The following is a 26103-nucleotide window of genomic DNA, read 5'->3' on the forward strand; positions in this document are numbered from 1 at the left end:
CATACATTATTGGTTAAAAAAGGCTGTAAATAAAAACTGTATTTAAAAAAAAAAAAATGGTACTTTTCAAGCTTGAGTTGGCATGTTTTTTTTTTTTTTTTCTTTTTTTTTTTGCCAGACAGCAATCAAAACTCCCCTTGTGCTGTTAGCCTAAAATTAAATTGTAGTCTAAATGTTCTATCCTACTAATAAACCAGTATGATGATCTTGTAACACCCTTTTTAGGCTTTCAGCCTAGCATGATAGAAATTCCGAATGCTAGTGTTATTGTCAAAAGAATAGGAGAACCAAAGACTTCATGAATGAAATGTAGTATCACTGGACAGTCCTCCTGGCCAACGCCAAAAAAAGCAAACTCTTGTGTTACATCACAGAAATCCGATGTATGTGCCTAGACCCGGGTCAACACAAAATGCCTGGTAAAGGTACACTTGACATAGCTCAAGCAAGTTGTCAGGGACTCAACACGATGGTATCTAAATGTTTAAGCAAAATTAAAGGATAACTGTACCTTTAGAATAAATACTTTAACAGATTTGCATTATAGTAAGTGACCTGGTAAAGAATCTTACCAAACTCACATACATATCAGTAAATATTGTCCTTTTGTCACTAATTTCTTATGTTATTCTTTATTTAGTGCTGTTTACAGGGATACGGTATAACTGACATCATTTCTTTCCACAGCGTCACTTACAACTTTAGGTCTCTATAGCATTTAAAGGAAAACTATACCCCCCAAACAATGTAGGTCTCTAAAAAAAAGATATTGCATAAAACAGCTCATATGCAAAATCTTGCTTCATGTAAATAAACCATTTTCATAATAATATACTTTTCTAGTAGTATGTGCCATTGGGTAATCATAAATAGAAAATTGTCATTTTAAAAAATAAGGGCCGCCCCCTGGGATCGTAGGATTCACTGTACTCTCAAACATACCAACAAACCATACATTTTAGGTCACACTAGCCAATTAACAGAGTTGTGACAGTGACAGAGTTGTGTCTTTTGCTTCCACACTTCTTCCTGTTACAGTTAGAGTTGAAGTATTTCTGGTCAGGTGATCTCTGAAGCAGCACAGAGACCATCACGAAATGGTGGCTCAAGGCAAGAGATGTAAAAGGGCAATATTTACTTAAATATATATTCCAGTTTGGTAAGATTCTTTAATGTGCCACTTAATATAATATGAACTATCTGTTGCTTTAGTGTTCATTTTGGGGGTATAGTTTTCCTTTAAACATTCTCTGGTCAGTTTTACTAGAAGCCAGTTAAGCTGCCTGCCACGTGAGCCAATTTGAAACCACCTTAGAATGATTTTACTGGTGCCATTTTCACTGGTTTTTTACTTGGCTGCTGCTCTAAACATAAGATTTCAACAGGATTTAGAAAGCAGCTGGAAAAACTGCCCCTTATATATATACTGTTTTAGTACGTAGCTTATTTTAAGGGAGTCCCTAAACGTTTTGGAAGCCTTTACTTTATAATTAAAATATTCATTACTTTTTATGTTTTTTATTTTCACAAGGGGGCAGATCAAGCTTGCAGATTTTGGTCTTGCAAGGTTGTACAGTTCTGAAGAAAGGTGAGTCCTCTTGATGATAAATGTGCCTTCTTCAAATGAATATTTAGTTTTTGTACTGGTATAGCAAAAGGGTACAGTGAATAATTTGTTAAAGCATCTATATATTGAGGGACAGGCCTATTTTTTTCAACCTGCGCTCAGAGCACGACTACTTTTATGAAGGACACATTGTGGGTTAAAAGAATGAGTTCTTTAGCTCATTTGGGGGAGCAATTATTATTAAAAGAAAAAAAAAGCACAAATAATAAATAGGCATTTTAGTGAATTAGTTGATTGAACACAGATGGCTGCTTTTGCTGTGAGGCAAGGTGAGAAGTGGGAAGGGTAGGGGTGGCAGCAGCCCATGGATTGCCACCTGTGCACATGTAATTAATTAAACGCTTTCCTGACCTCGCTAAACATGGCATTCCTTAGCAAGGCTAATACTGCAAGCTGAGCCAGTATTACATTTATCAAAGCTTTGGGAATGGGAAATAATTTAACGTGTAAAAAGTATAAATCAAACTTGGGGGGAAAAAATTTGTGTTGTGTATTTGTAAATGCTGTGTAGCTTCTATTTCATGCAGTGTACCTGGGTACTAAATATAATTGATAACATACCTGTCAATCAATCCAAAAAAAAAAAAAAGTGCTACAAGCACCTTTTACTTTAATGAAGCTATACCCAGACAAGGAAAAAGTTTTTGATCATTGTTGTTCACTTAGGGTTGCTACCTTTTTGAAATTGTGGCATCAGGGCAGGGTAATATGTCAGGGTAGTGCTATGATGCAGTGATTGACTACTTGCTGTGCATTTACTTTAGAGTGCTGTTGAATTTCCTAATTTGGAATTTAATTTATATATTTACATCTATATGTACAGTCTGCTTTCCTTTGAAACAGACCAGTAACTTTTTATCCTTTCCCAACAAATTTGTAAAGTACATATTAAAGGGATAATAGTTTTTATTACAATTACATGTTTTTAAACAGCAATGGAGTTTATTTCTTTGCCTTGAAAAGGGTTTCTACCTTGAAGGGATACAGATGCGCAAAATTAAACCTTTTTTTTTTTTTTTTTTTTAATCTATCATAGTCGCATGTCTTTGCATGCTATTTATAATTCTACTATAAAAGAATTTGCCCTATGGCTTTTACATTACCTATCTGATCCCCCATTTGTCAGTGATAACATAAATCTGGCAAATAAATTAGGGTTATTTTTAACAGTATACAGTTAAATGCATTTTATAATGTATAATATGTATTTTATTTTGTAAGTCGACCATACACCAACAAAGTAATAACTCTGTGGTATCGTCCACCGGAACTGCTGCTTGGAGAGGAGCGGTACACTCCAGCTATTGATGTCTGGAGCTGTGGGTAAGTAGATGTTGCTGTTTTTTTCAGGAGAGGATTGCATAGAGAGGAAATATTGAATTTAAATAGGATAATGAAATAAGTTTTATATCATGTACATACAGTTACTGTTTGGATATTGGGTGGGTCAAGGTTGTCAAATTGCATGAAATTTAGCTGAAGAACCGCCAGCAATTTTCAGTTGGTAGGACATTGTTTAACAGTTTCTGGCACCATCCTTAATAATAGTATTGCCTTTCTGTAGTACTAAAGTAGCTGCAGATAACATAGCTGTCTGTATACCCATAAGAAAATTAGCACTGCAACATAATTATTGTTTACTGGGAAATGCTAGTGCCTTGAATGAATTTCATGCATGAGTATCATTATAATCCCCATATGGTAAAGTCTGACCCGCATTTGAGATTACAAACCTCCATCAACTTCAGATTTGTTGAAACCTATCCAATTTCTAGTTCATCCAAAAGAAACTAAAAAAACAGTTCTGAAGCCAATGCCAGTTTGCTCCAGAAAAGGGAAAAATTCCTTCCAGATTTCAAAAGGACAGTGAAACCTAATGTGAGTGCCACAGAACAGCTCTCTGTAAAAAAAAAAATTATATTCCTCCTTCAGCTCCCCTTCTGTGTAAATAAACTTTTAAAATAAAGAAAATGTGCATACGCTGCCTGATTTGCAGTAAAAAATTACTAATTCAATTAAAGGGAAACCAATGAAAAGAAATGTTAAAAAAAAGCCTAATTCTACTGTGTAATAAGATCTGTATCACAATCAAAAACAAATATATACATACATAGTCATATGAAAAAACAGAGATATTACATCAATACTTAGTTGAGCCTCGTTTTGCAAACTTAGCCTCTAGACGCAGTATTTTTGAACATTCGTCCATACAAAATCTCTCCAGATCAGTTAAATTTGAAAGCTGCCAAGCATTGACAGCCTGCTTCAAATAATGCCATAGATTTTCGATGATATTCAAGTCAGGGAACTTTGGCAGCCATTCCAGACTATTGTACTTCTCCCTCTGCATAAATGTCTTCAAAGTGTGTTTAGGGTCATTGTCTTGTTGGAATACCCAACCCCTGCATAACTTCAAATTTGTGATTAATGCGTGAACATTATCCTGAAGAATTTGTTGATATTGGGTTGAATTCATCCAATCCTCGACTTTAACAAGGGCCCCAGTCCTTGAACTAGCCACACAGCCCCACTGCATGATGGAACCTCCATCAAATTTGACAGTAGGTAGCAGGTGTTTTTCTTTGAATGCGGTGTTCTTCTTCCACCATGTGAAGCATTTTTTGTTATGACCAAATAACTTCCTTTTGTCTCATCAGTCCAAAGCACTTAGTTCCAAAATGACTGTGGCTTGTCTAAATAAACTTTTGCATACAGCAAGCGACTGTTTGTGGTGTGTGTGTGCAGAAAGGGCTTCTTTCTCATCACCCTGACATACATCTTTGTGCAAATTGCGCTGAATTGTAGAACAATGTACAGATAAACCATCTGCAGCAAGATGTTCTTGCAGGTTTTGGAGGTGATCTTTGGGCTGTCTGTAACCATTCTCACAATCCTCTGCATATGCCGCTCCTGTATTTTTCTTGGCCTGCCAGACCTAGCTTTTACAGTAACTGTGCCTGTGGCCTTCTATTTCCTGATTACATTCCTTACAGTTGAAACTGACCGTTTAAACTTCTGAGATGGCTTTTTGTAGCCTTCCCCTAAACCATGATACTGAACAATCTTTGTTTTCAGATCTTTTAGAGATGCTTTCAGGATCCCATGCTGTCACTCTTCATGATTGAACACACCTGCCTATGTAGTTCAAGGCTTAACGAGCTAATCCAACCAATTTGGTGTTATCAGTAATCAGTATTGAGCAGTTACATGCATTCAAATTAGCAAAATGACAAGGCTACCCATATTTTTGTACAGCCAGTTTTTCACATTTGATTTAATTTCATACAACTGAATACTGCTTCACTACAAATCTTTGTTCAGAAAACACCCCAGTACTCGGATGTTCTTGGGAAATGAGACATACCACTGTTATCTTTTTTTTGTTGAAAGTGGAGTAAATTATTATGCAGGCTGAGAAGGATTCCCAAACTTTTGTCATATGTCTAAATATTTACAAGGAACCGCACTCACATGTCTTTTTTGTGAAAAATTCAATGGTTTATTTCAACATTACGGCTCCTGAACTCAAGCCATTACACACAATCAACCCTTTTAAACCCGAAAGGGTGCGGTTCCTTCCTTTTTTTTACCTTTATAGTAATTCACCCAGGCAGTTGTGATCCTTTCATTTTGTTTGCTCCAGCCCAGATAGCTTATATATATATATATATATATATATATATATATATATATATATATATATATATATATATATATATATATATATATATATATATATATATATATATATATATATATATATATATATATATATATATATATATATATATATATGCAATTAGGAGCACTCACGGTTGTAGTGAAAAAGGTATATCTTTTATTGGAGTGTTACAAACTACCCCACATCAACGCGTTTCGGTTCACTCAGAACCGTCGTCAGGATGCACCCAGTGGTCGTCACATGATGTATAAATACAAGCATCCACCAATCAGTGTAAAGTGTCAATTACAAATTCATGTCAGTGAACAAGCTCATCATTTAAATGTTAATCACAATTACAATACTCATTGAAAACATGTACATAAGTGATAAAATCGTATACAAAGTATAAAAACGTGTTCCTAAAATTGTCATAATAAAGCACGTGCTGGTGAACCAACCAAGCCTCATCAACATACGGGCATGTATGCTAAAAAAATTTCCTTATATAACTAAAGATTTTTAAGAAACTGGGTTGTCATGGATGCCTTGGAAGTATAGCCACAATCTAGGATAACAACTTATCGAAAGGTTAACACTTGGAAAGACAATAGTGTCGGTAAAGGCTTAGTTAGCAACAATGCTGCATACAAAGCCCAGCCGACCAACAAATATCCATTTACCTTAAAGTGTGCATCATTGCAAACACAAAATGTCAGTCAAGTGGGTTTGCATCTATATTTATGCTGCATGCAAGATGTAACAAACCAATATTTATAACGAACTTTTTCTTTGAACTTCTAATGGTTATTTAGATTGACATTTGGCTTGGATAGGCCCATTCCTACGGTCATCCACGCAACCCAGTTTCTAATTCAACATTACAAATATAAAGACAATTATCAAAAAAATTTTTGTGACAAGGTGTCACCATTGACAATGCTAGACTCTTATAGAGCCCTCTACTATCCCCGACCCTTTCGAAGTCAGAGGAAGAGAAAAAGTGAAAACTAGAAAATTTAAAAGCTTAAAAAATTGTGCTAACAAAATCGTATAAAAAGTAAAGTTAAAAAAAGAGATTGACTCCTTTTTGAATGCAGCTGTAGGGACAGGGTGGATCAGTGATAAATGTTGTCAATATCTTTCTATGGAATTCCCCAGATGTCCAACTATATACACGTTACCAAAAGTTCACAAGTCTGTCACTGCACCTCCAGGCCGACCCATTATTTCGGCACGCGGGTCTCTATTATCCAATATTGCATGTTATCTAGACACGTTTTTACAGCCACTCTGTTTAAAGATGCCCTCCTATATTGCTGACACCCCGGCTATTCTTCAAATTCTTACCACACTTGGTCCACTTCCTGAGGACACCATTTTTGCTACACTGGATGTGTCCAGTCTCTATACTATTATACCACTTGAACAGGGGGTATCAGCATGTAGGGCGGCTTTGATAAACGGACACACTGGTGTTCCTCCGGTTGAATTTCTTTGTTCTTTGTTGGAATTGGTACTTACCCGGAACTATTTTCGCTTTGAAAACAAGTTTTATTTACAGCTGACGGGCACGGCAATGGGGTCCAACGTGGCCCCCTCTTACGCCAATCTATTCATGGATTGTTTTGAAAAGGAGCATATCCTATCCAGATATGCCGATCAATTATTTCTATACAAGAGGTACATCGATGATGTACTTCTGATTTGGCGGGGGAGCCAGGTTGGACTCCAAAGTTTTGTTGCCGAGCTGAATGCCCTAACCACACCAGTTAAGTTCACACTAACTTTCGACCGGGACACTGTTGATTTTTTGGACATACGAATTTTTCGTATACCCAATGGGGTGGGCACCACACTATATCGTAAAGACACCGACAGGAATACCGTGTTGCATGCGCACAGTTTTCATCCACCCGCGATTTTGAGATCAATACCATACACACAGTTTCTAAGAGTCTTTCGAAACAATTCGGATAGTGAATTGGCAAAGCAACAGGCGCACGAGATGCGTGACAGGTTTCTACAGCGTGGATACCAAAGAGAGTTTCTAGACAGAGAATTGGAGAAAGCGCTAAAAAATGACAAGAGAGGCACATCTGAGTTAACCTCAGGAGTGTTAGATAATGATGAGATCCTGACTTTCGTTTCCAATTTCTCACCCATAAGCAAGGATGTAGGTGCCACCATTAGACAAAATTGGCCCATATTACAAATGGATAATAATTTACCATTTACTAAGGTGAAACCACCGCGATGTGCTTATCGCAAAGGTCGGGCCTTGCGTGACATATTGATGGTCACAGACTTGCAGAGTGATCGAGACACCAGTTCATCACAGTCCTGGCTGAAGTTCAACAAGCTGGGTTGTTTTAGGTGCAGTGGATGTATTACATGCGGGTTTTTGTTAACGGGTTCTCATTTTTCCCATCCACACAGTGGCAGAAGGTATGAAATCAGGCACAGGCTCAATTGCTTGTCGGAATTTGTGGTGTATTGTATTATTTGCCCGTGTGGTTTATATTATGTTGGGAAATGTACCACAACTTTTCGGATCCGCATGAACAACCATAGATCCACTATACGTACTGCCCTGACCTCCGGGAGAGCCGACACTCCACTCGCCAGACATTGTGCAAACCTTAGACATTCACTCCCCTCCATTAAATGTGTATTAATAGATCACGTCCCTCCACTTAAACGGGGAGGTGACAGGGGGAGAATACTATTGCAAAAAGAGGCCATGTGGATCAGGACTCTCGATACAGTTGCCCCGAGGGGCCTTAATGAGATGTATTCATTGGCTTGCTTCATTTAGACAATTTGTTTGTCCATCCTTTATACAGATTTCATCAGTTTTATACGATTTTGTTAGCACAATTTTTTAAGCTTTTAAATTTTCTAGTTTTCACTTTTTCTCTTCCTCTGACTTCGAAAGGGTCGGGGATAGTAGAGGGCTCTATAAGAGTCTAGCATTGTCAATGGTGACACCTTGTCACAAAAATTTTTTTGATAATTGTCTTTATATTTGTAATGTTGAATTAGAAACTGGGTTGCGTGGATGACCGTAGGAATGGGCCTATCCAAGCCAAATGTCAATCTAAATAACCATTAGAAGTTCAAAGAAAAAGTTCGTTATAAATATTGGTTTGTTACATCTTGCATGCAGCATAAATATAGATGCAAACCCACTTGACTGACATTTTGTGTTTGCAATGATGCACACTTTAAGGTAAATGGATATTTGTTGGTCGGCTGGGCTTTGTATGCAGCATTGTTGCTATCCTAAGTTGTTATCCTAGATTGTGGCTATACTTCCAAGGCATCCATGACAACCCAGTTTCTTAAAAATCTTTAGTTATATAAGGAAATTTTTTTAGCATACATGCCCGTATGTTGATGAGGCTTGGTTGGTTCACCAGCACGTGCTTTATTATGACAATTTTAGGAACACATTTTTATACTTTGTATACGATTTTATCACTTATGTACATGTTTTCAATGAGTATTGTAATTGTGATTAACATTTAAATGATGAGCTTGTTCACTGACATGAATTTGTAATTGACACACTGATTGGTGGATGCTTGTATTTATACATCATGTGACGACCACTGGGTGCATCCTGACGACGGTTCTGAGTGAACCGAAACGCGTTGATGTGGGGTAGTTTGTAACACTCCAATAAAAGATATACCTTTTTCACTACAACCGTGAGTGCTCCTAATTGCATCTATTTGTTCTCCTCTGAGGAGCACCCGGGACTTGATAGATTGAGGGTGAGTGCCGGTGAAGCATTTGTGTGTGTGTGTGTATATATATATATATATATATATATATATATATATATTCTAATGATGGGAAACAGTAAGGCATACACGCAGTGGTGTAAATTGATTTATTTTATGACTTCATCACAGAAAATGATACTGTAGCCACTGGTTTCTTAACTAGGAAATCAGTTTTTTGTGTCACAGCATGGATGGGGTTGAACACCATCTCACTGATTAATCACAAATTCTGAGATCTACTATATTAAAATACTAATTTTATGGATGTCACTACTGTTGCTCATTTAAATTTCCCATGTTTCAGCTGCATCCTGGGTGAGCTGTTTACAAAAAAACCAATCTTCCAAGCAAATCAAGAGCTTGCACAGCTTGAACTTATAAGGTGAGTTGTGTAAATGTATATTTATTTCATCTACTATTATTTGACCAAGTAACAGAAAAAAAGTCTCTTTAGGATTTGGGATCCTTAGGACCTGGTGTTTGGCACATGAGCCGTTTACCCAAATTTGGCTCAGGCGTAGAGACTCATTTAAAGTAAATGTAATGTGGCGGCTATGCAGTCCTTTAGAAATTCCCTAGGCCAGAGTATTGTTTTTTCTTAGAAGTGGGCCAGCCAAGACAATAAATATAGAGACTGAACTTCGTGAGGGGTGCGTAATATATTGGCACCCCCAATGAATTTGGCGTTTCTTGTCCTTGTAAGGTTACAGGAAAAATTAAACAAGGCACATTCAATACAGAAAAAAGAATCCTTAAAATGTATTGTTTGCTTAACTGGGACTCTAGAGAAACTGTAATTCCTTTATTTCAGAGGTTTCTGATAATGTCCTATCCCTCTAAGGTTTTCCATCTCATCATCACATCAATAGGTTATACATTATATGTACAGTAAAGCATTCCTATCTTAATCCTGTATGTGGCACTGGTTGCGCTTTAACTACATTTTTTTCTTCATAAGCCGAATGTGTGGAAGTCCTTGTCCTGCTGTATGGCCAGATGTTATAAAGCTACCGTATTTCAACACCATGAAACCAAAGAAACAATATCGTCGAAAACTCAGAGAAGAGTTTGCTTTGTAAGTGTATTTTACTTTCTTTAACAGTCTTAAGTATTTACTATAGTTTTGTAATTCTTCAAATATGCTGATATATAGTGTAGTTGTTAAACTATATCTAAAAATATCCTGCTTCTGGTGATATTTGTCTGGTGCACAGGAGGCCTATAGGTATGATGTAGCATCCAATAGAATGTAATGATTCCTATCATATCAGGCATCTCTTTATAACGCCGTAACAGGCCAGGACACAAATAATCAAACACTGAACATTATATAAAGCTCCCCAAAAAGCTGCTACAAAAAAAAAACTACAGTCTGTGGTTATTTAGAACATTTTAAATCCAATGTTTCATGGCAAAACACCAGCATCCTCCTGCTTGCTGATGGAGTGGTGGGTTGTCCATAGCCATAGGTACGTAAAGAACCTTTGGAATATGTTCCTACTTTGAATTATCACTATCAATCCACAGTCACCGGGGCAGGAGGTTGTGAATTGCTTGGGTATCACAATTGACAAAGGAAACATAAAAAACTCCTCCAAAGCAAATTGAAGCTGTACTATAGCAGTATTAGTGATTTCTGTGACAGAGGACCAAATAAATTGGGGCCAAGTTTACAAGATAGATAAATAATGCATATTTATTATGCTGTGTAAAACAAAATTTGTGGTGGTGTAAAATAAATGGCAAATTTATCAAGGTGTGTTATTTTTTGCTATGGGAACGCCAGATTTGCTGCCGTTATTTGACATTGCTTCTGGCAGAAGTTGCTCTAACATAAAATGTGTATAAAAAAAATAATAATAAAAATATGCTGTTTTTTACAACAATGTGTGGCGAATAATCCTGCTGTTTTTTTACACCATATAATAAATCTGCCCCAAAAACATTGTTTACAAATTCCTAGAAGACAGTTGTTGCATTGCATAGCACATAGAGCAATATTAAGTACTTGTACTTACCATGACTAGGATGTTTACAGTATGTGCCTCTTAAGCCTAATTTTATAAAAATCATTTCCACTTTTAGTTGATAAACTTCATAGTTTGAGGGTAAGGCTAATGGCACACCAGGAAATTAATCACCAGCAATAAATTTCCTCTTCTGTAGGCGACTAAACTGTAAATGCTTTCCAAATGGAAAGCCATGTGTTGCTTCAGTCTTCAAAAATAGTTGAAGTTGCTTCAAAAGGAAACCAAGCGATTCTGGAAGACTGAAGAGTCGCATGGGTTTTACCACCAGTGATTTACTTTATCACGGGTGGGAAAGCATTTACAGGAGATTAGTTGCCCGTTGAAGAGGAGATTTATCACTGATGATTAACCTCCTTGTGGACCATTGCCCTATGAGAGAGAATTGTTATTAGTGATTTGGTTCAGGCTTTGTTGTAATTGATACAAGGCTGGATATCCCAATGCTTTTTCTTCACAAAGTAGAAGCCCGCCACAGCAGGAGAAGATGATTACAAGATAAATGTTTATTGCATATTCTCCATAAAATAACATTTCTTGGTTAAGATAGAAAGAAATAGCATAGATTCAGCCATGAGGGGGCAAAGTACAGGTATGGGATCCGATATCTAGAAAGCTCCGGATTATGGAAAGGCCATCTCCCACAGGCTTCATTTTATCCAAATAATCCAAATTTTTAAAAATTATTTCCATTTTCTCTGTAAAAATAAAAGCGTACCTGGTAGTGATGTGCGGGTCCAGGTTTTCCTGACCCGCATCCGACCCTAACCCGCCCTGCTCCAGCCCGCTCCCGCGCTTCCACGGTCCTTTTATAGACCTGCCCCGCCAATGACATCACAATGACGTCACAAAAGGGACGGGGCGAGCAGACGCAAGACTATAAAACCAGAAGCCGGCATTTGAAGGTGACGGGTGGGGAAAGCAGGAGAAGAGCTCAACCCGCACCTGCGAGGAGTAGTGCGACGTCGACCCGAACCTGCCCAACCCGCGAGTATCTGGTCAGCCCGCACATCACTAGTACCTTGTACCTGAGCCAAACTAAGATGTAATTAATTATTATTGAAAGCAAATCCTGCCCATTGGGTTTATATAATGATTATAGTAGACTTAAGGTATGAACATCCAAATTATTGAAAGAAAACCCCAGGTCCCGTGCATTCTGGATAACCGGTCCCATACCTGTACTATGAAGGTGACGCTTCCCCTCAATGGGCAGTTCTCCAGTAATATTTATGTAGTTAAATCTTAACTGGCTTAACTTAACAGCATTTTACTGTTACTGTTTTAACATTTAACTGTTTTTTTTTTTTTTTCTTCCCAAGCGTCCCCAATGCAGCATTAGATCTTTTTGACCATATGCTGGCTCTAGATCCAAACAAGCGCTGTACAGCAGAACAAGCCTTAGTTTGTGAATTCCTTCGGGATGTAGAACCATCAAAAATGCCACCACCAGAGTAAGTACTAATGGTTTCTCATAATGTGTAAAAATAAATGGCTGGAAATGATGCTAGTGTTTGCTCATTCGTTAATATCTAGCACTGGCCCATAGTATTTGCCCAAATGATAGAATACTGGCTTTGTTACTATTGGTGATGTGCGGGAGGCAAAACAATATGATGTTATCTTGACATACTCAATCTGCGTAATATATTCTATTGTGTTTATGGAAAACTCAATAAAATTATTGAAAACAAAAAAAAACAAAAAAACAATATGATCAAGTACAATGTACTGTTTTATTACTACAGAGAAAAAGGAAATATTTTACAACATGATTCATTTGGTTAAAATGGAGTCTGATAGATGGCCTTATGTAAATATGGTTCAGTGCAATTTCACTATTTGTAGCTCAGAGGGTTCAAATGCATTTAAACAGCAATAATAGCCGTTTTTTAGCATTAGCACAATGAATGAGTCCATACAGATTGGTTATTTGGTAGAGAAATTATCCCTTCTGTATAAACAAATGCCTCCCTACCCCCAGCTGCAGTTAGTTAGGCTTTTATATAAAGAGCAGCTCATTACACAGAGGACTTCAACAGACTAGTTTTGATTGTGCTTGGAAGATCAGAAAGTAGAGTGTGGCTTTCAGCTTTTGCCTTGTTAAGTGCAAGAAATAACAAAAACCCTATTTTTCAATAGGGTTTATTACAAGCCCTACTCATTGAACTAATGTTGAAAAAAGGGTTATATTGCCCGATTCATTAATATTTTTCTCCTTTTATTGCAGCCTACCCCTTTGGCAGGATTGTCATGAGTTGTGGAGTAAAAAACGCAGAAGGCAAAAACAACTTGGAATGGGTGATGATATCACAGTTCCCAAAGTTCCAAGGAAAGATTCATCTTTGGGCATGGATGACAGCAGAAGTAGCACCCCACAAGGCATACAGATATCTTCACAGCTAAAGACTCAGGGATTCCCCAGTGTTGGAGTAGGTGAGTATACAGATTCACTCTTGGTATGCCACCAGCACTGGGAAGGGAGCTCCTGGTGTGGGTAGCCATGTTTCATCACATGCATCCACTTAATGAGAATGCTTGGACAATATGCCTCATTTGTATGCTTGTTTCCCAGCATGGCCACTCCATTAGCCCACATATCTGGTAGGGGAAATGTTTTTTTCCCCAGTAGCTGCCTGTCCTGTGTTCATTCTTTTTAGGGGAAATAAAGCATTGCCAATAATGCCCTCCAATGAACTTGCAAAGAGTAATCATGTCCCATCTCAAGTGTCCAGAGAAACAACCCCAACCTTGACAGTTTACAGTTTAAATCTTCAATCCCTATTACTAGTTTAGTTGCACATCTTTGCACTCTATCCAGCTCATTTATATCCCTCATAAGGAATGGAGCCCAACACTGCACTACATACTCCAGATGAGGCCTTACTAGGGACCTATAAAGAGGCAAAATAATGTTTACATCCCTTTATGCCCTTTTTTATTCAAGGCAGTACTTTATTTGCTTTAGTAGCCACAGAATGACACTGCCTGGAATTTGTTGTCTACAAAATTTACCAGATCCTTATCAATTAAAGAAACACACTGCCATTTAGTGTATAACTCACACTTATATTATTTCTGCCAAAGTGCATAACATTGCAATTATCAGCAATGAACCTCATTTTACAGTTTGCTGACTATTGACCTGTTGTTGAATCGCTCTGCAAAGTGGCAGCATCCTGCTTTGGTTATCATAATCAAAAATGCAAACCGTACTTTCAATGTCCACCTCCAGGTCATTAAGTGGTTGGAGCACTTTACATTTACTTTCAGTATGTTTCCTACCACTGACGTCCGTCAAACCAACCAATAGTTTTGAGGCTGAGAACGAGATTCCTTTCTGAATAGCTTTTTAAAAAAATTTTTTTTTTAGCAATTTGCCAGACTCTCTGCACCATGCCAGACCTCAGTGAACCCTGAAAGATTAAGTAAAGAGGTTTGGCAATCAAAGAGCTAAGCTCGTGTAGTACCCTGGGATGAATGCCATCTGATTCCGGACCATTGTTTACCTTTGCATATTACCTTTTTTGTATGGTTTACCGGATAAGCATTTCAGCTGTCCCAGATAAATTGAATGTCTTAAAAGCACTTTTTTCCTACCCACCTCAACACCAACACTTCTATAAAAACCATAAAGGTATTGCGACTACATTTACCCCATGAAAAGCCTTTCCCAGTTAATATTTAGGACACACTTTTTATACTGGCAAAGTTTGCACATTTAAAATTGTGTTTTAGTTGCCTCTATAACATAATCACAAAGGAGATTGTGTTCACTATTCCCTAAATACGCACAAACGCAAATGCTAGAGAGTCATTCCTAGTATGTACTTGAACGAGCTGAAATAAAAAGTTGTCCTTCAGCATATTTACAAACCTGCTAGCTTTTTCTGTCTTGGCAACCTCATTCCCACCGTCAATATCTACATAATTGAAGAAGGATATATGGGATGTTCAGAATTGCCATACAAATAGTTGCAGTATTGTACATGTAAACAATTTTTTGTGTTCCTTAGGTAATCCAAGTTCTGGCCAGCAGCTGAACCATAATGAAGTGGCTATCCTACTAAATTTACTTCAGTCACAGACAAGTGTGAACATGGCACACTTTGCACAGGTTTTGAACATTAAAGTGAATCCTGAAACACAGCAGCAGCTTAACAACATAAATTTACCCGCTGGTATATTGGCGGCGGGAGACAAGAAAGCAGAACAAAGAGGGGAAATTCAGCCAGCAACCCAGCCAGCGTTGCCTCCTATCCCACATTTGCCTTTGACCAAAACAAATACAGATGTAACTTCAGCAACTGTGCAGAGCACTTTCACTGTTTTGCTGTCTCTCTTATCAAAGGATCAGGAGTTACAGAAAAGCAGTGATGCAGTAACTGGGGAAGTAAAGGAGAACATGAGTGAAATACTGTTGCAACCCAAGAGACCACCAAGTCCATCACCAATTGGTAAGATTTAGGGCCTTGTTTTTTTGACTTTTTCTATCATCTCTATACAGTATAATACGTTAAAGGTACAGTAACACCAAATAATTAGTGTTTTAAAGGAATGACCATATGATGTACTGTTGCCCTGCACTGGTAAAACTTCTGTATTTGCTTCAGAATAACGATTATAATTTATATAAACAAGCTGCTGTGTAGTCATGGGGGCGGTAATTTAAGCACGGGATACACGGTAGATAACAACAGATAATTTCTGAAGAATCTCATTGTGTTCTATAGAGCAGTGATGTCCAACTTCTGTAGTACTGAGGGCCGACATTTTTCTGACCTACGTGGTGGAGGCCCGATAATGGAAGCCAGTGTTGATCACTCCCACTTTAAACCACACCCATGTTACCTCAAGACCATGTCGACTTTAATGGTGGTAGTACACTAAAACAATGTTTGGTGCTCACTGCAGGGATAACACTCATATGTGAAAAATTTTAAGTCATATTAAGACATACCCTTAAATCCACATATTCTCTCCTCCCCTGTGGATAACACAGCACCCCCAGCACATGATTAAACACCTAAGGGCCCTGTAACAACAATTTTCAAATGCTAACAAACTCCCAGAATAAATACCAGGCTTATGTTCCACAAACAGAGCATATACATGGAGCATATGGTGGGAAGAGTATGGCACACATATGGCGGGCAGAATATGGTACATACAGGGGGCATAGGGAAGGAAGAACAGAGCAGGAAACAGGGAAACTATCAGGACCACTATAAGATGTATTCCATATAACGACAGTGCTGGTGCCCCATCAGTATTTTGTGTGAACAGGTGAACAATATGGGCAGTTTCAGTTTGGGTCTCAGGTGTAAACAGTACAGGACTTTCACTCTGTAGTGATGCTTTTGAAAGTTTACACATGGTAAGCAGACACAGCAGGTCGACTTTCATGTGGGGGGCCTCACAAGGGGGGGGGGTGTGGGCTGCCAGTTGGACAACCCTCCTTTTTCAGCTTTGAATGACTGCCCCATGGCTACACAGAAGCTTGTTTATATGAACTATGGTTTTACCAGTGCAGCACAATAGTACTTTCATTTTCATTATTTTAAAACACTTTAATTTTTTGCTGTTACTGTTCCTTTAATTACAGGTATGGTATCTTTTATCCAGAATCCCAATATCTAGAAAGCTTCAAATTCCATTCATACCTTGAGGTTTCCAGAAACGTATTTTGAAAACCCAAACAAGATGTGGGTTGCAGTATTGTGAATCTAATAGCATGTCAATTTCTACAAAATATTGGTTGTAAAGGGCATATTTTGGAAGTCATTGTGGCTTTCAAAATTGTATTTTTAATTCATATGAAAATGTTTATACATTTACTGGATCCATTTTCCAGAAACCTGTTATCCAGAATGCTCTGAATTACCGAAGGTCGTCTCCCATAGAATTCATTATAATGAAATAATCAATATATATAATCCAAATTTATAAAAATGATTTTTTTTTCTCTGTAATAATAAAACAGTAGCTTGTACTTGATCCAAACTAAGACATAACTAATCCTTATTGGAAGCAGAACCAGCTGTTTGGGTTTCTTTAATTTTATATGATTTTCTAGTACACTAAGGGGCAGATTTATCAAGAGGTGAAGTGAACTACAAAGTGTAATTATACACAGGCTAATTAAAAAAAAAAAAAAGCTTTCTGAAAATCTTTTTGTGTATCCAGATGAGCTGTTCTGCAATGATTCATATGCTGGTATTGTTGCATTATTGATTGGGCATTACGGATTCAAGTGTTCGGTACCATTCCTGGACACATTATTGACATGAAGTTTGTCAGTCTCTCAGTAAATATATCCGTAATTCGTTGTTTCCCACCATTTTCTCAAATAAAATTGTATTGTTGACAGGGCCAGAACTAGATTAGTCAGAAGAAGCACATGACTAAGGTGCAAACGGGTGTGGGGATGGGGTGCAAAGCACATACCTCTTCTGCTTTCCTGGTAACCCCTAGTTCCAGCCTGAGCTGCAGTTTCTGAGCAGGGGGTGTAGAATAAGAATGCTGTATAATCATGTTTTCTATTCATCTTTTGGTAATTGGTAGTGCATTCACTGTAGTGTGCATGCATTTGAAATTATAATACTAACATTTCTATTAAATGTTTGTGCTGCTTTTAGATAACCGTGACCTTGGTGATCATGCGGATCAACAGCTACACAATACATCACTACAGCCAGAATATCCTCACATACTGCCACCAGATCAGCGCCCTCCAGAACCACCTGAGCCCCCTCCAGTCTGTGAGGGAGACCTTGATTACCGGCCAGAGAGAAAGCACATGCATAATACCACAGTGTTGGCTGGTGATGCTCATGCAGAAGTAAAAGCTGCTCTGCTACAGCTTCTTGCCCAGCACCAAGCTCAAGGAGAAGACAAAGATGGTTCAGAGTTCCCCACCAGTACATGCTACTCCAAGCCATCAGACTGCACTGAAACGTTTGTGCCCTCTTTTCAAGCAACTTCATATAACAGTGATAGGGCTACTAGTTTGTGCACAAATAATTTGGAAAGACAAACTCAAAACCAGGCTATCAATAACTACAGTAGTGCGTCATCTCAGATTAGTAATAGGCTCACAGCTCCACCTGTTTTCACAGAGCCTTTTTCTCTTCCCATCACCACATATGGGGACAGCTTCCTTAATACTCATTCCATGCTGTTTAGTGGTGATAAGGACCATAGATTTGAATACAGCCATGCCCCAACAAGTCTACTGAGAAATAGCAATCCTCCTCCTGGACTGGAGAATAGTCCGTCTTTGGCAACAAACATGCATAATTATAACTACAGCAGTAACATGCCAGAGCATCCTGGCCTACCTGTTCACATGCATGGACATGATTGGACATCCCCACTTCAAGGACCCCCATTTTCTCAAGGACATAGGGGACATATTGGCACATATGCTAGAGGTCGAGGTAGGGGACTACCATATTAAGACAAATCCATTTTTGTCTTTTTTTTTTTTTTTTTTTGAACAGGCAAAATATTTCTACCTGAAATTGCTTTTTACTTTACTTGTAGCTGCATTTTTCTGCAGCCAAAAGACTTGAATTTGACAGCAGCTTTATTTTTATGTGACAAATTGTCTTGCAGTGTAACAATAAACAAAGTTTTGGTAAATATAATTCATTGTGTGCTTGAAAACTAGGTGAACTAATCTACACGTTGACAAATATTAATTAAGAGATCTTTATTTTGTACTTTATCAAGTTTAAGTTGAATGTTAATTTTAAGGGCATCCTTTAATTTCCCTGACTCTTGCAAGTGTTTTAGAAAAGTTGCACATTTGTGCTATTTTTTTGTACATTTGGACCAATGTTTGGACAAAAAAAATGCAGGGCTCAAATTTCTTTGGTGTCTCTTTCTTTGTACAGAAACTACCTTTTTGTCAAAGGTCAATGTCATTCTGGCCTGCTTTCAGTGTCATTGTGCAAGATGTACCTTGTGCTAATTTTGGACAAAAACATACTCTTTCTCTTCTGATGGAAACGTTTTATCAACTGTTTTTTTTTTTCTTTTATGCATAAGAAAATAAATGTTGATCAAAGCGCTTTGTTTGAATATGTGCCTTATTTCAATATTCTTCTCTCTTCATGAGAAACCTAATCTTCTGATTTGTTTGTTTGCAATGGCCTTCATGAATTACATATTATGATTAGTGACTACAACCAGAACCAGGGCTTTTATTAGAAATCAGAAGGGGTCCATACTACTTAGCAGGGACCTTGTTAATTGCATAATACCTGCCTAGGCCCCCTGAACTATGGCCCCTGCCTACCAAGTAGAATCCTCAATCTCCCTAGCCATGCCCCATTACATTAAAATATAACCTAGATATGCCATCTCCCCACACGCATTGGATTGAAGTCGGGTGATTGACGGCCATTTTAGCAGCTTTGTTTTCTACCTCTGAAACCAATCGAGATTTTCCGTGGCTGTGTGTTTGGGATCATTGTCTTGCTGAAATATCCACCCTTGTTTCATCTTTAGCATCCTGGTAGATGGCAGCAAATTCAAGAATGTCCCGGTACATTTCTCCATTTATCCCTTTAATTATATGAAGTCTGCTATAACCATGCTAAAAAAAACAGCTCCACACCATGATGTTCCCATCACATCAAATGTCACTGTTGGTATGGAGTTTTTGGGGTGATGTGCAGTGCCATTTCTTCTCCAAAAAAGGTGCAATGACATCCAAAGAGTAAAAATTTGGTCTCATCTGACCAGACTATATTCTCCCAGAATTTCATTGGCTTTTCCAAATGTTGTGCAGCAAACTTTAAACAACCTTCAACATGCGTTTTCTTCAACAGTGGAGTCTTGGTCATGGTAAGCATGCATAGAGGCCGCCTTGGTTGAGTTCATTACTTACTGTTTTCTTTGGAACGATTGAACCTGTTGGCTCAAGGTCTTTCTGAAGTTCTCCGCCAGTGATCCTTGGCTCTTGGATAACTCTTCTGAATATTCTTTTGACTCCTGTCAGAAATCTTCAGGAGCACCTGTTTATGGCTGGTGTAGGGTAAAATTATGTTCTTTCCACTTCCGGTTTATGGCCCCACCGGTGCTCACTGGAACATTCAGAAGCTTAAGGTGGCCATCGACGTAACAATTACGATCTTTCTTGGAAAAGATCTTCGTTTATTTCAATACACGTGTAGAGCTTAATTGTCAGATATACAGGTAGAAACAATAGAATTCTACCTTAATCTGATGATTCAGCACTAACCTTGGCCGATGTGTGGGAGCCTTCAAAGGCACCCAATCAAAATTTTCCGTCCAGCCCGATCGACGAGCCGACCGATATTCAAGTCTTCTGCTGATATTGGTCGGCTCTTTTCCCACCATACACGCACCGAATATCATATGAAAATTTTTTTGTACAATATCTGTGTGTCTATGGCCACCTTAAGAATTACGTCTGTAACCAATGGCTGTATGTTTTGCAACAATAAGGTTGCGAAGGTCTTGAGAGAGCTCTTTGCTTTTACCCATCATGAGATGCTTCTTGTGTGATACCTTGGTAACGAGAGATTTTTATAGGCCATTAATTAGGACTAAACCAGCTGATATTAATTTGTACTGATAGAGGGCAGGATTGCTTTATTAATACTGACAGATTTCAGCAGGTTTCTTGGCTTTCCATGCCTTTTTGAGCCTCCTTTTCTTCATGTGTGCAATACTTATTTCCTGAGTCATTCCACTTTATTACATATAACTTAATTTATGCACTTATTTGTCATGATTTCTATGCATGTGTGGATTAATTGGGTTGTTTACAACATCGGGTGTAAGTTTCATGTCAATAGCCCCATTAGAAATATATTTACTGAGGAAAAAAAAAAAACATTGACGTGTTCAATACATATTTTCCCTGCTGTAGGTATATGTAGGCTGAGAGCAGTAGAGACAACTTTCCATGTGCCCTTGGCCTTACTGTAGCCTACACTCATTCAACCATTTTGCAACACTTCAGCAGACCTTTTGTTGTGCAAAATATTTTAAATGCAGCAGGGGGCCTGTTGGCAATATATACCCCTGTGGCCATTTTCTGCAAACCTTGTTTTCATACTTTGTCCTGTTTCCACCTCAGAGGGCTGGCTTTTTGGTTGCCACATTTCCATATAGGTCACTTGTGATATGAGTTCTCTCTGGCCTGTAGATTAGTGTACCAAGGTCCCAATGGTTTCTGCTAGTTCTGAGCTCATAGCAATGCTGAGCATCTTCCACCACCTTTCCACTACTCAATCCATGGATTTGGAGCATTGCATGGTAGAAAGGTGCAGAATATTATTCATTTATTTCTGGGACTGTATCCTTGTATGGATATGGCTCCAGGGCTGTTTGGTTTTATTCACATTTATTTTTCCAATCTCCACTGCCCATCAAGTTACTTCGAAGGTAATTTATCCAATTAAAAAGAAGCAATTGTGTATAATGGATATGATTCTTGCTATTTGGTTTGAAAATTGACTTTGGGCCTTACATTTGTATATGGCACATTTAATTTAGTTTTTTCTTTCCAGTTTGGAATTTCAAAAGCACCTACAGTCTAATTTACCCTAGAAATCAGCAATGGTTTGAATGAGAGACTAGAATATGAATAGCATAGAGCCTGAATGGAGGCATTGGATAACCCTGTATGGAAATTCACTTTAAATTATAAAGCAGTCATTTTTTCCACATATACCTTTAAAATCCAGACTTTCCCATAATTCCTTTAGGCTCCTGCATTGCCTTGATATGCTGCAGTCTTTACTGCTGCCCTGCAAATTGATGTCCGTAATCCCCATTAGCCTGCCTCAGAACAATGGTAACAATAATAACTCTCCTTGACACACCATTGGAAGGCTTCAGCTGCCTAAACTGTTATCGGTTCCATGTGTGTATGACATCTCTGCTCTGCTTCAAGTAACAGCATGATGTGGTGGGGAAACCGTGCAGCTGCCCCTGCCAATTACTTTCACATGGAGGGTTTTGAATGTTGCTGCTGCTGTGATAGATGGCTGGTGAGGGGACAAATGCCAGGACTAGGGGTAGATGACAGACAAGATATGTGACTAGCACCCCCCCCCCCCCCAAATGCCCATATGATGTGTTCATCTATTTAGCAGCAAAACAAACAAATGAAAGCTACGCCTTTCCGTTATATGTCTCACTTAAGCACCATCTTTTTTTTTACTTATCAGAAATAATATCCAAGTCCTTTGCACCACCATACAGTTTAAGCCCTTTATACAATTATACTTCTGGATCAATGCACCAAATAGAAATGTGGCATAGCACTAATGGATGCCTTTCAACTATTGCCCCAGAAACAGCAGCAATCATCCACTCAGCACTCTAGAGCAGCCTTATCAAGAACACTGTGGCCCACAGTTAAAGGTGTAATTCACTTGTGGTACCTTGCCACGAATACTTTAGATTTTTAACCCTTTAAGTACCACAACTCGTAGAATCTACTTCTTGTGAATAAAAGTACCCCTGGCATTCATATTTAGGATGTTTTACTTGGTACCTTATGCTAAAAGGGAGATAAGATGCTAGAAAGTGGAAGCTTTGAGACGATTTTCATCTATTTCATCAAAACCGTCAATTTTGGAAAAGTATTGCGAGTAGGAAGACATGGTTACCCATTTTGGATTCGTCTGAAAATTTGGAGTAGGAAGAAATAGTTTACCCATTTTGGATTCATCTGAATGTGTACTTTCCACAAATATATGGTATGGGGGTCAATGTATTTTTCCTGTTTTTACCCCACAAAAAATGCAGTAAATGTGATGATTATTCAATAGCTGAAGTTAATTCCAACAAGTTGTATGCGCTAACTTCATTTTGGGGTCTCTAAATGCCAGATACTTTGGTAATCCTATGCACAATGGGCATCAAACTGTTCAGTGGACCCCTGGCATTCATATTTCAATAGATGTTTTTTCTTGGTACCTGTTAGGTTGGAGATGCAAACTTACTCATTACTCATTTTGGATTTGACAAAATCTGTACTTTTAAAAAATATATGGTTTCTTGGGGTAAACCTACTGTTCCAGTATTTATTGGCTTTGGAATCCAAAGTATACCATATTCTACTTTGTGCTTTGTGCTACTAGTGCTTTGAAATTTGGTACTTTACTGCTGGGAGTTTTTCATCTATAGTACTCAGAAATTTTCATTAAACTATACATATTTGGTATTGACATGTTCGAGGCTTTCCAAATCAGTTGAACTTTTGTGCATAAAAATATTTTTCTGGTATAAATCCTATATTATGAAAAGGTTTAGAAGCTCAGGTTCTCCTGAAAAAACAGTGTATAGTTTCCCTAGGTAAACTAAAAATCCCCCCAGGAAATGCCCCTAAAATGAGAGAGCACAAAATGTTCAAAAAAAAATCTTGCACCGAGTGCAAATGAAATGCGAAATTCTGCTGGCACTTGAAGGGTTAAACTAAGGTTTGTTGGTTTTAGTAATGCTGCTTGTTTACGGATAGACTGGCTAATCTATAAAGTACAGAGGATGGTTGTGTCAATCTTACAAGTCCATACATCAATTAATTGATTACTAATGCCATTCTGAGAATTCTCAAATGTAAGCCTTTAACAAACTTTCAACAAAGATGTCACACTTATAGGCCTGTCATTACTAGGTTGAGATTGCAAGTGTTGTAATTACATTAGCTTTCCTCAATCCATACGTAGCATTACCTGCGAAAATATATGATTTGGCTACTTGAGGTTTATTCCATCAGGGCCTTCTTTACATTACCTTTGCCTAAAAATTTAAAGGGGTTGTTCACCTTTCAAACACTTTTTTTCAGTTCAGTTGATTTGAGATTGTTCACCAGAAACAAGACTTTTTCTGGTTGCTTTAAAATTTTTATTTTTTAACAGTTTTCCAAAATTGAATTCACAATTTGCTACATTAGTTGATAAATTTCTCAGCAGCATCTGTGGAATATTAGCAACTATTGTAGCAATTATAACAGCTGCCTTTAATGAAACTCATGGATTCTGCTCAACAGGGACAAAGATGAGATATGTATCAACTAATGGATTGATTTAGAACAGTTACAGACTCTGCGACCCCCACCCGCGGGCTGCTTTAGAAAGACATAAGGTAATATAGAAAAACTGTCAGAAATACAAAGTGATTGAAAAAAGTATTTATTTATTTATTTCTGGTGAACTATCTGAAAATAATTTAACTGTGAAAAATTGTTGGAAGTTGAACAACCCCTTTAAAATGTGAAATGGGTTATTATAGTGAAAGATTTGAAATTGTTAACCACCCCCCCCCCCCCCAAAAAAAAAGGTTTTTAGTTTTGAAAGAGGATTTGATGCCTTTTACAAAGTGAAAAAATAAGGTAAGGAAAAGGGGAATGGGAACTACCCTATTTTATTGAAAAATACCCCTAGATATGGTACAACCCTCTATTGTGGTTTCGAAAAAACAGTGTACTATAAGGAACTAAAACTTATGATCTCCAAATAGAACCCAGGATCCTCCATAGGAATGAATATAATTAGTTGTGTGCTATTATTTCAAAATGTGTGTTGTGAGGAAAAGAAGACTTGTAGGTTTATTTAGATTTTTGTGGTGAATTTGCTAGATCGTTCAAAATAATTCAAAACACTACATATTTGATCAATGATTGGCACTAGTAATTCCTATTTTAGAGTGAGTTTAAGACCAGCCAGTAAAACCACTTATAGCTGATTATATTTAGCTAATATTGAGTTGTTTTTGAAAAGTAGATCAGTCTCAGATATGTCGTAGACAAAGGGGGCTTAGCCCATAGAAAGCAATACAACAGATTGTTACTTGCTTTGGTTACACACAAGTTGCTCATGTGGCAAAGCCAAAAACGGGGACAAACAAAATCGTAGTTTCTGGGTGATTTAATTGGTCCTTAAAAGAAAATATCATCTGTGCATTTCTAGCAAAAATGTGTGCTCTATATTTTGCTAGTGTCTTATTTTAGCAAGATAAATCAGAGTAACCAAAAACAGGTGAAATCTTCTACTTGCAGATGACGATTGCACCTCAAACGCAGAACAAACAAAAAACCCTACATAATAATAATAAAATAAGTGATTTCAGTAAATGCTTAAAAATGCAATGTGTCCGATTGCAGCACAAATTTGTGTTCATTACTAATCACCAAATGTGATGGCCATGTAATTACATAGTTACATGGGGTTGAAAAAAGACAAAGTCCATCAAGTTCAACCCTTCCAAATGAAACCCAGCATCCATACACACACACCCCTCCATACCCTCACATAAATGATATATACCCATATCTATACTAACTATAGAGTGAAGTAAGGTATGTTCCAAATGCACCACTAATAAGAATTGAACTCCAATAAATTATACTAAGTTGATATTTTCAGACATACAGACATAAAAGGTGCTGCTTTAGAGGCTGACATTTAAAATATTTCTAATTAATCTAAATTCATGCTGTGGAGTGTAATGCTTCTATGTAATGATGTTGTATGCTAATTAATTACTAAGATCCCATGCATCATGAGGATAAGTGCCATAGGAATGATTACTACAGGTATGGGACCGGTTATCCCAAATGCTCGGGACCTGGGGTTTTCCAGATAATGGATCTTTCTGTAATTTGGATCTTCATACCTGAAAGGGGTTGTTCACCTTTGAGATAACTAGTATGACATAGAGAGTGATATTCTGAGACAATTTGCAATTGGTTTTAATTTTTTTATTATTTATGGTTTTTAAGTTATTTAGCTTTTTATTTAGCAGCTCTTCAGTATGCAATTTCAGCAGTCTGATTGCTAGGGTGCAAATTAGCAATATCAACCATGCACTGAATGAATAAGGGACAGGAATATGAATAGGAGAGCCCTGAATAGAAAGATGAGTAATAAAAAGTAGCAATAACAATACATGTGTAGCCTTACAAAACATTTGCTTTTTAGATGGGGTCAACGACGCCCATCTGAAAACTGC

The 26103-nt window shown here is 37.7% G+C and overlaps 1 protein-coding gene across 1 annotated transcript in view; it reads left to right on the top strand.

Moving 5' to 3' along the window:
• Positions 1-19181, top strand: part of cdk13.L (cyclin-dependent kinase 13 L homeolog) — a 34615-nt gene extending 15434 nt beyond the window's left edge. Inside the window, exons 7-14 of the mRNA XM_018267606.2 lie at positions 1532-1588; positions 2849-2950; positions 9384-9461; positions 10038-10154; positions 12429-12560; positions 13337-13542; positions 15123-15563; positions 17745-19181. Coding sequence (XP_018123095.1) covers positions 1532-1588; positions 2849-2950; positions 9384-9461; positions 10038-10154; positions 12429-12560; positions 13337-13542; positions 15123-15563; positions 17745-18565 — 1954 coding nt within the window. The 3' untranslated portion in view covers positions 18566-19181. The remainder of the gene's footprint in view (positions 1-1531; positions 1589-2848; positions 2951-9383; positions 9462-10037; positions 10155-12428; positions 12561-13336; positions 13543-15122; positions 15564-17744) is intronic.
• Positions 19182-26103: the final 6922 nt, after the last annotated feature.

Source organism: Xenopus laevis, chromosome 6L (genome assembly GCF_017654675.1).
Source record: "Xenopus laevis strain J_2021 chromosome 6L, Xenopus_laevis_v10.1, whole genome shotgun sequence".
In the NCBI taxonomy this organism is placed as follows: Eukaryota; Metazoa; Chordata; class Amphibia; order Anura; family Pipidae; genus Xenopus; species Xenopus laevis.